Source organism: Drosophila kikkawai, chromosome X (assembly GCF_030179895.1).
Source record: "Drosophila kikkawai strain 14028-0561.14 chromosome X, DkikHiC1v2, whole genome shotgun sequence".
NCBI lineage: Eukaryota > Metazoa > Arthropoda > Insecta > Diptera > Drosophilidae > Drosophila > Drosophila kikkawai.
The window spans coordinates 10,735,162-10,750,703 of record NC_091733.1 but is presented as its reverse complement, the minus strand read 5'-3'; the positions used below and the strand labels follow the sequence as shown (position 1 = coordinate 10,750,703).

General features: G+C 42.5%; 2 protein-coding genes across 2 annotated transcripts; one reads left to right on the top strand and one right to left on the bottom strand.

The window, feature by feature from the left end:
• Positions 1–239: 239 nt before the first annotated feature.
• Positions 240–11,841, bottom strand: Mct1 (Monocarboxylate transporter 1). Its single transcript, XM_017179393.3, has 9 exons — positions 11,447–11,841; positions 5,616–5,907; positions 4,682–4,801; positions 4,020–4,615; positions 3,747–3,953; positions 3,551–3,676; positions 1,055–1,385; positions 783–983; positions 240–708 (listed from the first exon to the last, which is right to left on the bottom strand). Exons 2-9 carry the CDS (start codon positions 5,770–5,772, stop codon positions 545–547), a joined length of 1,902 nt encoding a protein of 633 aa, XP_017034882.1. The 5' UTR covers positions 5,773–5,907; positions 11,447–11,841; the 3' UTR covers positions 240–544.
• Positions 1,629–3,554, top strand: FarO (Fatty acyl-CoA reductase in oenocytes). The gene is made up of 6 exons (XM_017179394.3): positions 1,629–2,120; positions 2,176–2,264; positions 2,327–2,436; positions 2,498–3,068; positions 3,134–3,280; positions 3,347–3,554. Exons 1-6 carry the CDS (start codon positions 1,638–1,640, stop codon positions 3,435–3,437), a joined length of 1,491 nt encoding a protein of 496 aa, XP_017034883.1. The 5' UTR covers positions 1,629–1,637; the 3' UTR covers positions 3,438–3,554.
• Positions 11,842–15,542: the final 3,701 nt, after the last annotated feature.

Sequence of the window (15,542 nt, the reverse complement as noted above, 5' to 3'; positions counted from 1 at the left end):
TAAAGACTGTAGGCATTTGCTAGATATATCCTCCTTTAAGTAGGATCTTTAAAAAATCGAATTATTGAGATGTGTAAAGATCAGTTAACACTGTTTAGATTTCCACTTTAGGAAAAGATTTCCTCGTTACCTCAGCTGAAACAGTTCCCACAAAAGGAGCCTGTCCTGGTTACCTTTCCTGTGCTGGCTTATCGATTCCCAATAGAGACCCTCGCATGGGGGGTTCCCCTTCGTTTGTTTGTTGTACAAAAAGCTAGCTTTAATGGCGGACACACACACGCACAGTCATAATAGAATAACAATAATTTCTCTAGTACAATTTGCATATGGATTCACGTACTTATATATAGATAGGTAAGCATTTGGGAGAGGGAGTCAGGGATTGGGGGAAGTTGCCTATACATAAATAATCGTATATGCTATACATACATACATACATACAGGTGTGGCCTAGGTCTAGGACTTAATATTATCAAAAACAACATATATATTTATATGTTTTAGAATAGAAAAAAAAAAACAAAAAAAACAAAGAAGGATAACACTAACTTAGGGACATGTGCTCTGCATGGGCCTTCTGCTCCGACTTGCGGGCCTGGAACCGCTGCAGCGGCGGAATGGCAAACATCACCAGGCCACTGATGGCTATCATCAGTCCTGCCAGAATGAAGGCCGGCGAGTACGACTTTGTGTAGTCATACATCCAACCTGGCGGGGATTAAGGAGAAATAATATTAAATATTATATAAATATTATTAAAAATATTAAATATTAAAACCCACCTCCAATTGGGGTACCCATAAAGCTGGCAACGCCCTGGAAGAGCAGCAGCAGGCCAAAGGCATTGGTCAGCTTGTCCAGCCCCAGCAGATCCACCAGAATGACCGAGGTCAAGCCCACATAGGCGCCAATTGTGAAACCAAAGACAGTGCAGTATAGGGCCAAGGAGCGGTAGTCATGGCACATTGGCACCATCAAAGTGGCTGCAAATAAATGAAAGACACACAAGATGATTAGAATAATGGGAAGCTATTTTTTTCCAGCTAAAACCCACCCGCGCCGCAGAGAGTCAGGCACAGATTGTAGACCAGCAAACGATTCACCCAAGGCTTGTCCGCTATGTAGCCCAGGATAATGCGACCCACTGTATTGGCCCCACCAATGGTGGCTATCAGATAGCTGGCATCCGACTTGGATATGCCCAGGGTCTCGGCATAGGTCGCCACATAAATGTACGGCATATTGAAACCGATGCTGGTGCAAAAGTTGGACACCGAGAAGATCACAAAAATGGCATCCTTGAGCAGCGAGAAGTTCATCATTTCGGCAAAGGTGTCGCGGGTCTCCTTGGAGCAGGTGATGCAGCCACAGCATTTGGTGTCCTCCTGGAAAAATATGGGGACAGAAAAGGGGATTAATATCGGGGCTTAAGTGAAACCATGTAGCTCCCATCTATGAATACTTTTTTTAGAGGTCACTGTGCCTAGGCCCAAGCCCAAGTCCGAAAATTAGCATGTAAGCGGCGACTCATGTTAGTCAAATGAATACCAAATGAATATGCACCGAACAGGGATAAGCCAGAAAACCTAATGACTGTGGCTTCTAGGGGGCCAGTGCTGTGCCGGCTCTCATGGAACATGGAGGCTTTCTACGAGGACAGCGAGATATTCGTGACCGGCGGCTCGGGTGTGGTGGGCAAGGCTTTGATTGAGAAGCTGCTCCGTTCCCTCAATGTCCGACGCATCTACATCCTGCTGCGTCCGCGGCGACAGCTTACGGCGGCGCAGAGACTCCTGCGGCTGCGCCAGGCCACCATCTTCCATGTGCTGGCCAAGGAGAAGCCCGAAGCTTTGGATAAGCTGGTGGCCGTGCCGGGGGATGTCTCCCTGCCGGGCTTGGGCATCGAGCCCGAGATGATTGAGCTTATGAAGAACGTCTCCTTGGTGTTCCACTGTGCAGCCACCGTGCGGTTTGATGAGCCTTTACGGGTGGCCTTGCGGCTGAATGTGGGCGGCACTTTGGAGGCCATGAAGTTCGCTGAGGGTTTGCCCCGTCTAAGGATCTTTGTGCATGTATCCACGTTCTACAGCAATCCGTACTTGAAGCGGGTGGAGCCCAAGGTGGGTGGTCTGACTTGGGCATAGCTTCTCTATCTGACCTCCCTGATCCTTGCAGTACTACTCCTCGCCCATGGACTGGCGGCTGTGCCTGCGGCTGCTGGACGAGGTGCCAGACGATAAAATGCTCAATGCTTTGACGCGCAAGTAAGTAATCGGATTTTCCAGCTTAAATCTCTAAGAGAACTTGGTATTGATCTACCCCTCAGGTTGATTGTGGGCTTTCCCAATACGTACACCTTCACCAAGAACCTGGCCGAGTCCCTGGTGAATGACTACCGGCATCGCTTGCCGCTGATTGTTTACCGTCCCTCTATAGGTGAGGCACTGGATTCCTCCTCTTTCTCACTTATTCCGTTCCCTGATCCCTCATCCCCCAGTTCTCTTCGCCTTGGATGATCCTTCGCCCGGCTTCTCGCCCTCGCTGATGGGTGCCATGGGTCTCTTTGCCATGGTGGGCGCTGGAGTCCTGAAATCTGTCTATCTGGGCAGAGATGTCCGGCTGGATATAACGCCCCAGGACTTGGCCATCAAAAGTATACTGTGCTATGCCAGGCACGGCTACCTGCTCTACCAGCAGGGTCCTCCCAAAGAGCTGCCGGTGTATTTATCCTCATCCTGTGGCTACATCCCTCACACCTTCACCCAGATGGCCCAGCAAATGGATGACCTAAATCTGTGGATGGATGTACCCTTCGGGCTGAACCTGATGATACCGGGCTGCCACTACACGGACAAGCGTTGGGTCTACCAGTTGCTTATCTTCACCAAGCAGATTGTGCCCGCTCTCATCATTGATTTGCTTCTGAGGATCTTTGGAAAGAAGCCACAGCTAATGGGTGTGGTACGGAAGGCCTATCAGACGCTGGAGGTGATGCAGCCCTTCATGTTCAACAATTACGATAGCCCGGGGGTCACGGACAAGGAGAAGCTGATCAGAGAGAATGAGGGGTGAGCCAGACACTCTAACCTACTCTTCCAGCTCTTCCAACTCTCTCTCTCTCTCTCTCCTTTAGCACCGCCTTCAACATAGATGCCTTCAACGAACCGGATATTCATGCCCAAGTAATCAGCACCAGCAGGACCATGTTGTACAGCATCCGTGCCGACCTGTTGCACGAGGACCCCAAAACCATAAAACGCTCGAGAATCATCTTGAGGACGTGAGTAGAGCAAGTGTTTTCTCTGCGAGAAAGTTTCCACTGTGTAAAGTTTCCACTTTCCCTTAGCAAGGTGATTCTCTACCAGGTCTTCCGGCTCTTTCTTATGTACAAGCTCATCCGCTGGCTCTGGAGAAGCTACCTGGGGCAGTTCTTCTAGATCTAAAACTATTCTCCCTTTTTTTGCGTTAGTTTTAATGCCAATTAAAACCTCAAAAGATCTTTAGTAAAGCTCTTCCCAGGATCCCAAATAATATCCCCTCAAATCCTCACCTGACTCTGGGAGAGATTATTGTTCTGTCGCAGGGATCCATAGCGCTTGATCACTCCTGAACCAGACATGGAGCGGTTCAGATCATTCCTAGAGCTCACATAGTCGGGCAGGTTGTGCAGGGAGCCCTGTGGGTAAGCAAAGCAGAAGGTAAGTAATAGGTGTGTCTGGGAAGGATAGGAGGCAAGACCTCCTTACCTGGTAGAGTGCATCTGGACGGTACATGGTACCGCTGGCACTCCTCTCCCGATGGGCATCCTTCAGCGGCGTCAACTGCAGCTGGCTGTGGAACTTGCGGGCAATGTCATCGTTGCTGGTGCTCTTTACCACCACCACCGAGGTGGGTGGAGTGACCAGGGTGGGTGCCTGCTGCTGGCCATTGATAGCCACATTCGAGTTGTTGTTCTGTTTTGGGGGAAGAACTATACGTATAAGTATTGATTTCAGAAACTCTTTAACTCTTTGACCCACCAGACTGGGCTTGAGGTTGTGCCCCACGCTATTGGAGCGACACAGGGGTCCTCCTCCTCCTCCCGTCACCGTCGGCAACTGTAGGTACTGATCCTTGGGCAAAATCTTCAGTGGCTCCAGCTCCGCCTGCGTGGTATTCTGATCTATAATGGCCGACTTCTTGCCCACTTTTGGTGTACTGGGCGTATTTGGCGGCGTCTGCGGCGCTGTCTCCAGCTCCAGTGGACGGAACATGGCACCAAAAATAATGCAATTGAGCACAATGCCGCCAATAATGAGCAATGCTCCACGCCAACCATAATTGCCAATCAGAAACTCTGTTAGCGGTGCAAAGACAAAGGTGCCAAATCCTGAACCGCACACAGCAATTCCCGTAGCCAGAGATCGCTTCGCCTCGAAGTACTGCGTCACGCTGACAATTGCCGGCAGGTAGATCAGGCCAAAGCCCAGACCTGTACCAAAGCCAATTGTGATGATCAGGGTGAGCACATTCTGGGCAAACATGCTGACGATGATGCAGCCGGCGGCCAGTATGGAGCCCGCTATGGTCACTGCCCGACAGCCATAACGATTGACAAAGGAGGAGCTGATGGGACCTGCAGGAGGGGTAACAGGATTAGGAGGAGGCTTTTAGGGAGATAGCTATAGATCATGTTACTCACCCGACGAGAAGGTCACACCCACCATTATGGAGGCTATCAAGGCCGTATAGCCGCCGCCTTCGTTGAAGTAATCCACAAATTCATTGTAGAAGATGCCAAAGGAGTAGGTCATGCCATCGGCTGGAAGAGGAAATACAAAAGATTGGGTTTACTTGGTGGGCCTGAAAGTAGGCTAGAATTTCCCTGGATTTCCCTGACCATAAATCTGTTTAGTTGGGCCATTAATTACGGCTCCCAATTGGATCAAGATCCCCGTTGTAGCCACAGATCTCCGGCCGCCGTCTGCCACTTGGCAATTACAAATGCCCCCCGAGATAAGATTACTTGGTCTCCGTTTCGGTTTCGTCCACAATTATCATCCAATTGATAGTTGTATCGGTTCAAGTGGCGACTGTACGCCACTCCTGTCCACTCCTCCTATCCCCTCGTAAATCAGCCCCATGGCTATATCAGCCATCAGGATTGTGTGTACCTTGTCGATAAGACCGCCTCGCCTAATCTAACTCTGATTTGCAGCGATTAGAGTGCGTAGAGCGCTGGCCCAAAAGTATTTACGATCGCCGCCCCGCCCGACTGCATCCGTCGCTCCTGACTTGGGTTGCCGGGTCAGTCCAAGGCCGGAACGGGACGGAGTTTGATTTATGGCAGCCGTAAAGGTCTTACCACATGGCTGGCTGGAACAGCTTGGAAAGTCTTGGTTACCCAACGCCAGAGTAAGCGACTGACTTTTTACATTTGAAATAATTTTGTGATTTTAAATCCCTTAAAAAAAGTCACTTAATAGTGGGTAAAATAAATATAGATTTTGTTACAAGGATAAACTAGATTTTGAGCCCCATTTGAAGGGTACTCTTGATGAATTTCTCTCCCATAAATACTTTTAAATAATTCACATTTGAAGGGATCTCTTGATGAATTTCCCTCTCATACTCACTGACTATGTGTATCATGAAGGAGCCAAAGACCACCATCCAGCCCCAGCCTCCGTCCGGCGGCGTGGGCTGTGGCTCCATGTCCATCTCACATGGCTGCTGCTGCTGCTGATGCTGATGCTGCTGGGATTTTCTGCGTGCCGGCGGTCCATGAACCATTTTGCTGTTTTGGCCAGGCGGGAAATGGAGGGAGGGTAAAAATATATAAGACTAAGCTCTCTTCAGTTAAAGCTTCTATTTATCCTATGTCCTGGGTCCTACGTCTCCCTAGAGCTGCTGCATATTAAGCCAGAGCTGAAAAGAGAGATTCAGAGTATTTCAATTAGATTAAAATAAATTAAAAATTATTATTAAAACTTAAATATTTATCCATAATTTGAAATGATATTTTTTTGGGGAAAATTAAAGATACGCCAAAAATCGATTCATTTCAAATCTGCTAGTTTTTAGTAGGTAAATACATCTGCCTACTAAATTTAAATTAAATCGAAATGAAATTCTGTTTGATAATAAAAAATTTAAAAATCTTTAACTGTGTCAGAAATGCATTAAATTAACTTCGTAACCCCTTTTAAAATTAAAAAAAAAAGTAAATATATTTTTTTTTTTTGCCTAAAATGGCTAGATCGACTTGGCTGTTGATGCTGATCAAGAATATATACAATTTTTAGGGTCGGAAATGACTCCATCATTGCGTTTCTAGCTTCTAGTTGAAATTATAATACCCTCAGGGGAATAATAAATAATAAATAGAAATAGAAAAACACGTGATTAAGAGGATGTTGCTGGTGTTGCTTTCCTCAGCTTGTTGTTGCCCAGTGTCTGCCTTTGGGCTTATCAGCGGGCTTGGCTCAGCCGAAAATACATTGAACTTGCCAAGTGCTAAAAGAAAAACAAACCAAAACAGATTGTTTTCTATGTACAACACTTGGAAACGTACTATATATGTATGTATGTAGGTACCTAGGGCGATCGAGGAGTTTCTCTGGTTATTTCTAAACAAAGTGAAATTGTTTCAAGATTCTCCAGACAGACTTGCAAGTTCAATTAAATTATTCTACACATTTCCTGTTTTTTCCAGACTCTCCTCACTAAGGTTCCTCCGGCAATTAGGGGCTCATTTTCCACATTAATTAAACCAACACATTCGAGTTAATCATTACAAAAAAAAATGGGTTAAAATAGCGCTGATGCTAGTAAATATTAAGCAGCGTCATTGTTTGTTTCTGTGGAACTTGTGTGTGTTTTTTCTTATAATTAATATTTGAAAATAAGTTAAAGTTGGAAGCGATCTAGTTTCTATAAAGAGCCACTCTCTGGGGGAGAAGACGACGGGAAGCTAGAGGCTTCGAAACCAAATCAAAGCAGTTATCAGGCTTTCAGTGACCTGGCGATCCCGCCACCTCCTGTCTGCCCCCCGTGGAACCCCGCCCACATTCGCTAAACATAACGCTTATCGCCACCGTTATTTTGCTGAATTCCGCTTACATTTCCAGTGTCCCGCTGCCTGTCTCTCTTTCTTTCTCTATCATTCTCTCAGGAACCAGGGCTTGGAGGAACTGCCTGTACTCTTGGGGACGTGGCTTATCATCTCTGGCGTAGCTAAAAAAAAAAACACCCGACTTTTAACGATCCGAACTGTCTGTTTGCCATTCGGACCCCCAGCGATCATAGTCAGCTGAAAGTCTTTCGTTTATACTGCATCAAAGTCAGGGAAATAAGAACTATTTTTATAGTTTAATATTTTAGAAAAGGAATCAAAAACAAAGTAAGTGGAGAAAGTTCTTTAAGAAGAGAGCAAAAATATAAGGCTGTTAACCGTTTCACTTAAGATACGGGTTAACCGCGGACCCTATTAAATTGAGAGAACCTGTCAGCTCGTCACTTTTTTATAAAATCTCGCTCTTTAGAGCGCATACATTAATATATATTTTAATTATATAACTTTTTATAATTATACTACATTTATTTTATTTGAATCCCAATTTTCGAAAGAACTATAAAACACGAAAGACCGTTTTGATTTAGACATGTAAGACTGTGTCTTCATGTGAATTTCGTTGGCCAAAACCTCTGGGGCTCCACTTCAGACGGCTCTAATCACTGGGCCAAGGTGCGAATTACTTTCGTTTATTATTCTGTTGTTCTCCGCGTTCGCCCCCAGCTGCACCGCCCAGAGATATGGTCGCAGAATACAATATATAAATTATATACAGAGGCAATATGCGCTGATATCTTCTAGAGAGCTGCTGCCCCATATGCTCAATAATCGTTGAATTTTTGCAAAGTTTAAAACAAAGCGAAAAAGTTGCAAACAATGCCGCAAGATAATTGTGACGTGATAAAGCAGATGGTTTCAGGGGAGGATTCGTATTCGGACTCGAAGCCAGTGCACTCCAGGGCTCGGGCTCGGAACGAAAACAAAAACAAATGCGTTGTCGCCAAAGTCATGTGTATTATCGGAGAATAGCATACAATAAATACAATGGAAAGCGAAGAACACAAAGGCTAAAACTCGACCTAAAATTGATTAGCGACAGGCACACACAATCGGAACATGGTTACAATAACATCTATACATAGTATATAGTACACTCATGTCTGTGCCATCTATGTTCCAAGAAAAACAGGAAACGCATCCAGAGCAGCTCCTATTTTTCCATGATTCATCCGTCGGCGTCGGGTCTTTTGTGCAATCAAAGACAATTAAAACAATACACAAATCAAATCAAATTTTGGATTTCGGTATTATTACCGGGATGCCGCTATATAGATACGACCGTGACATTCAGGCGGCTTTCGTTCTTTCTAATCGCCGACAAAGAGATTGCGCATACGCACTGTGTGCGTTACATGCCAACTATTTGTTTAAATAAATATATTAATTGTAGCAGAGAATCCGCCCACTTGACCGAAGCTAATTTCAACAAAGAAACAATAGACTTTGCTTTCAGCTAGTCTAAATGGGAATATGAATATATACATATATGTGAATTGGAGATAAAGATCAGGTTCCAGCAAAGCCTAATTTCCCATTTAATTACCCCATAAATCTTATATTAATTTAATTTAAATTTGCCAAGCATTAATTTATATTCCATAATCTAAAATCATTACATCTTTCCAATTTTCTGGGATTTGTACATCTATCCAGAAACTACTCGAGCCCAGCTATCAACCAGTTAGCAACTAATTTGTAATCGGCTATTTATTGCCCCAATACTTCTGGGTTTATCTTGACCAGTAACTATAACAATAACAACACAATGAGCATATTATCATTATCGCTGGATGCACTCGCCAAGCGGATGGATGGGTGCGTTGCGATGGGACTTTGCCTTGACCCATCTACGGCCGATGAGTATTATGTATTACGTGAGTGAATTCAGTGTATTCAGTGTATTCAGTGTATTCATCATGTGTGCAATGAGTGTGTGTAAGTCGAGTGATAGCCGAAAAAAAAGAGAAGAATGGGTCTAAAATGTGCGCAGTAACAAAAATGCAATATCAGCAGCACAACAGCAACACAAACTGTGTACATTGCTGCTCTATTACACACAGAGAAAATATTGACTTTGCCCAATTTAGACTTGGGGGAAAAGTAAGCAAATACTGATACAGAAATTTAAATATGAGAAGAATCAATAAGCTAAGTATAAAAATAGCAAAATTAGTTTAAAAACAATTTTGATTGCGAGGGAAAGTGATATAAAAACTCTGTTTACTATATGTAAATATGTTATAAAAAGTAAACTAAATGAAATATTAGAAAATCTAAAAAACACTTTAGAGAGAAAACTCTGTAATATTATAGAATTAATTGTATATATCAAAGAGATAATAATAAGCTGGTTTATTTTTATATGAAATATATTGCAATATCAAAATATTTAATCTTTACTTAATTAATTAATTAATTAAATATTTAATTTTCCTACAAAGTTAATAATAAGAAATTGCTACCAAGATATTCTACGGTGATTTTTAGCTGGTTTTTTTTATATAAAATATATTTAAAAATTTGAATATTGTATGTAGATAATCGAACCCCCATTTTCTCTCAGTGCATCCCCCATTTGGTGCCTGCTGCCCACCAAGATTGCATTCATTTCGGTTGGCCCACAAGTGTCGTTGAACCACGACCAGCAGCAAAGTAAACAAATGCCGCTTGCCAAAAGCGATATCGAAATGGTGATGATAGAGAACAAATGCCAAAGAGATGGTGATTCACCTGGCGCGGGGTATCCACGAGTGCCGAGTATCGATCATTCGCCTCCAGTTGGCCACTCTTTAAGGAGCGTCTTAATAAGCACTTGAGTAATTACGGTGGGCCAAGGGGGATTAATTAAGGCCACAGTGAGGCCTTTGTCCGAGTCGCCTGTCTCTGGCACAGATTTATGGCTGCAGTTATCCTTGCCCGGTTCAAACTGCATCTCAGCCGGAAAACTGGAAAACTGCCCCCAAGAATCTCTCGTTCGCACTTTGTTTATTATGAAATTAATTCACTTTGCTTGGTACTAAATGAATTTTAGCCTTTGCGGTCACGGATTTTAATTGCCGCGGCCTTGGACACGGTCTCGAATCTCGAATTCGGATGTGGATTCACTTCCCCCCCGCCACCTTGCCCCTGGCCAAGGCCATTGAACTGGTGTGGAGGTCAGGAAAACGGGTAGAGTGACCCACTAAGCAGAGGATATTTGGATATAGCTTATTGAATATTCTTGTTTCATTTTTAAAACGAATTAAATTGGGAAATTAAATTAAATTTTTAAGAATTTAATTATAAATAATTTATAAATCGGGTAATTAAATATATAAATAAAAGAATTAAATACAATTTTAGAGAATTCATAGTTCTCGATTACCAAACTAATTAAATTTAATAAATTATTTATTTAGAATGAAGACTCTATAATTCTTTATTTTCTACATAATATACAGAGTTTTTAATTAAATGAATTTAATGGAGTATTGGTAAGACTTTTAGCTTTCACATATTTCATTTCCTAGCTAATTCAATAACTTTTCCTATTAATTAATTCCTAGGTACTTAAAAAAGTTCTTCTAAACTCTGAATTCTCGATTGTAGACTCTAAAATCCTTTAAATAATTAATTAATAAAATAATAATAAAGTTTTCTAGAATCTAAAAACTAGATTGCAAACTCTAAAACCTTTGTTTTTTTTTTTCTTTAAAATCTAGATAATTAATTCATTTAAATTAAATTAAACAATTTTTAATAATATAATATGCTTAATTTCCTAATTTCTGATTCCCGAAAAATTAATTTTTATTTTATTTTACATATACATATATAGAAAATCGGCTTCTTTTAGAATCTAGAGAATCTAGAACCCTTCATTTTCTTCACTTTTCCACTTAATACTTGTTATTATTTTTACACTTTACTGGAGATTAAAGCCTCCCCTTTTTTCCATCAATCTTTCTCAACGATCTTGTCAACATTGCCTTAGACCTGAAACCTTCGATTTAGTCAATATCAATATCAATATATGGATTATCAGACACCAATAAATGGGGGGGGGGGATAATGGATAACAGACAAAGGCAATGCACTTTCGCTCCCACGTTCTTTTCCTCACAAAAAAAAAAGATAAATAAATAGAAAACAAAACCAAATATAAAGAAAATCTATTTAAAAATAGTTTCGACCCGATTTTGTGGTGTTTTTTTTTCAGAGTCTTCCCGTTTCCAGATTGCAGTTTTCAAACTGAAAATCGGAGGAGAAGAGATCGGGAATGATGACATTATATAGAACATTATAGTACGTAAGCTGTGAAATCCTTATCGGATCCAGGCTTACCGGACTTACCTTTCGGATGGCGTTTATTTTATAATTAATTTATTGCTGCACTCTTTGCTCTGTTTCTTCCTTTATTTTGTTTCGCTTTGATATTTTTTTTTTTTCGTGTGCTATATTTTTTTACGACTTTGTTGACAATATTCGTGTTCTTGGCGTTACAGTTACAGTTACAGTTACAGCATTTGCAATTGTCCAGCCATAGAGATTATGGATTGCACTCCGGGGTCAACGGATAACGGTAAAATATATTCACTTAACAATTGATTCGCGGCAATGGGATAACACAGGGATGCTTGTGATGCTAACGGTACTCTGCTGATTATGTTATTGTTCCCGATTCCCTTTCTGGCGAGACGCAACCGATGTCGCTGTTAGCAGGCGACCAAATAAAATTAAATGCGAGCAAAAGTTGGAGCAAAATGCCGAGCGGCTAGCCATGCAAGGAAGAAGAAGCGCTGGAGGAACGGTTAACAAATAAAGAAGCAGAAGAAGCTCTCTCTCTCTGCGCTCTCTCCATCTCCATGGCTGGCTCTCTCGTTGTCTCTTTCCTTATCAGTGGTCACTTGTGCTGGAAGAGAGCGAGCGAGCGAGGGAGCAAGGGAGCGAGAGAACGTGATCGGACTCAATCCGCTGCGAATTATAGAAACCTTATCAGTTTATAATTTTTCTACAGGTTTTATTTTTCCTTTTTGTGATTTCCAATTGTTGTCCACCAGCAAATAACACGGTGTTCGGTGGGTCGGCAGTTCGGTGGTTCGGGGGGCAGGTGCCGGGGAATACATATGTATATGTATGGGGCTTACGACTTTCTGGGCTTAGTGTTAAATATTAATTAACAAATTTGCTCGAGTTGAACTGTGCGTAAAACGAAATCACAATGGTCATAAAAAGAATAATACAAATCATAACAAAACATTATATAGGCCAATGAGGTAGACAGTGTGATACCCTCTCTCCAAAAAAAGTTGTACTATATTTTATATTAGATTTCAAATGTTTTATAAATATAAAGATATTACTTGAACATTGGAAATATTCATAAATAAATTTTACTTTAAAATTTAAATGCTTTCTTAGATTTTTTAAAAACCCACAGATAGCAGGCAAAAATTCCATCTAAACTCACATTGCAGGATTATTTTTTATGATCCAATTTAGTTTTTAGCAGTTTTATTGCAATTGAGCCCATAAAACGGTAAGAAGAAAGAACACGCCTTGTCAATTGCAACTTCACTCCGAAAGTAGTGAGAACTGAAGGTCATCGATAAGACAAGCCTCGTCACACCTCCAACGACGAATGCCTGATACTCTATACAATGCCATGCCAAATGGTAAGTGGAGCGGGACTACCCAACTTTCCCTCTATGCCAGCAAAGCTCTGTTAGTCACACATAGGCCATCGATGATCAGCATGAGAGATTCGATCGCACTGATCGCATAATTAGCTAAGCAAATAGTGGGCCGCCCTGTGAAATGGGTTTAGTTTAGTGCTATAAATATACAACGGACCCCAAGACTGATCGGTCACAGGTTGGCCTGGCCCCCACCCAAGATGAATTGGTTGAGCAAAGCCACCCAACCCGTGATCCTCTATATGCGCTCAGACCCCTTTCCGCGTCCCTCTGCCCCGCCGACCATTTATGATTGTCGTAATGCGACAATACTGATAATCGATTATGCCAGGCCATTGATAACACTCGTCGCCAGGGGTAATGGGATTTCAAATGGGAACAGGAACGGGGAACGGCAAATGGGAATCAATTCCGCATGGAGAGTCCGAGGGTGGCCATGCCAAGCCCCATTTGCTCCCCTGATAAGACAGTGGACTCCAGGCCGGAGTTAGAGCCGCAGCTGTCCAGTGGAAATGGAGCGACACTCCATGCTCTGCTGGCAGTTGCAAGGAGCGAAGTGGCGCCCAAACAGGATCCTTGATAGTTATATTATATAAGAAAAATTATTTAATTTAACAATTCTTTTAAATGATAGATTCAATATAATTTGAAGTGACTTAGAATCCACAGCTTACTCACCCAGGGATAATTATTATCCAGAGGCCTTTGAGTATCCCTCAAACTAAGGTGGCATCCATTCTTGCCTTGCTTTTAGTGTCAAGTGCTGGCAGTTGTACATTTTCTTTAATATATTTTTACAAGTTTATATTATTTTAATGTCACTACCATTACTGGAAAAGGAAGAGCCCCCAATCAGCTTTTACGCTGATTTGGTAGAAGAGGGCTTAGTTGAGGTGTACTATAATATCCATGGGGGTCTGATGGTAACCCAGGGAACACAATATGATGCAGACCGGTTAAAGAGGAACCCTTGGCCTAGGCTCTCCTCAATGCTTGTTTGGGTAATGTTTGGACTCTTGTCCACATATACTGTACATCGTTTGGCTTTCGGAAGAATTCCTTACAAAAGCATTGACAATATTTTTTTGCGCACTTTGAGACGCCTCTTGAGAATCCGCAACTGAGCTCAGGTTAGTTTTGTTTTCGTTTTGTTTTTCCCGACTATTTTTAACCACAACACGCTATTTTTACTCCTTAGATTGCAACTGGCTGCTGATTTGCTGTTTTCATGTTGTTTTGTTGTTAAATACCCGTTGGAGGTTAGTCCAGCAGCCAAAGATCGCTGGAATCTACTGGAAACTCAACATGGAATACACTGATTCACTGGCAATTCCCTATTAAATCAGAGCCCATTTTCCCACCAAATCTCACTGTTTTTTTTGGGAGGGAGTTGTGTACAAATTCCATTTCATTGGCCGGCATTAGATATTTTCCTGGACGGGACAATCACCCCTGAGCGGGAGCTGGAGGCGATCGTTTCTTATCGGTGTCAAGCACCTTTAGATTTATTGGACGTTAATAGGTGCATTCACTTGCCTTTACCAAATCGAAACGGAACTCGGATTCCCGCTTGAATTGATCGTTCAGTGCATATTTTGTGGAATATTTCGGTCACTACAGCTTGTACATATATAATTAATTAATATAGTTAACATATCAGGAATGCCTTAGAAATCGGTGAGTATTTAGCTGAGTTTAAAAGAAAGTGTCCTGAAAATATTAGTTTCAATGTTTCGGTCTTGAGAGAGAATTGTATGTGATCTAGTTTTAGAAAACTTACCCTAAAATTTCCTAAAAGTGTATGTTTTTTTAGTTCCAAACTATTTTTCCTGACAATTTTTAATAACGCGGCACTTATTCAGTTTCAGGAACGATGCTAGGCTCCGCTGAGCAGGCAGCAACTATTGATTTAATTGCAGCTGACGGAGGCCAAGTTGGAGTTGGAGTCCTCATTCCGCGTCAACGTCAGGCAGGCGAAAAGCCGGAAAATTGAGCTGCCAGGGAAAGCGCTGAACGGCGAACAGCGAAATGGCATAATGTGCCAACTCGAATATGAATGCAAATTAGCTGACAAAACGGGATTGACATTCGGCAATCAGTGGCAAATTGTCTGCAACAACAAAAGGCGAGACTATCTGCAGAGCGGCGCTGCCATTTTGCTTTTCACGTTTCCGCTTTTCCGCTTTTCCGCTTTTCCTCAAGCACAACACGAAAAGCATGCCGCATTGCCATTTTCCAGGCCGACCGACTAAAAAAACGAAATGCCAAGTGCAATGCAAAGGCCGCGAAAGACAGAAGTCTGGCCAAAGTCTGGGGGAGATGGAGGACATGGATTGGCCGGGTTTCGTGCTCGTCCCGGCCAGGGCCAAAGGCCAGGGATTCATGTCTAGTTTGCACTGTACGCCGCCATCTATTTAACATGCACTCGTCCTTCGTCCGCCCAGCTTGGCTCCGCATTAATTTTGCATGCCGGGCGTGGGGGCTACCCAAGTTGATCCGATGGGGCGGTGCCCGTTCTGTGCCGGCACCTGTTGAGTGCCTCCTCCAGGCCACCTTACAGTTGCCACAATCAGATATGCACAGGCACACACACAGACAAGCATGCAATGTTGCATTCACTCTGAGCCCATAAGAACCTGCATTAACAGTTAAGGTCAAGACGATGGGTTCTTTGAAAATTTAAAATATATTTTTAATATTTTTGTAAAGGAAAATAAGTTATCTCGGTCATCAAAGAGAAACTTTTACTTCGA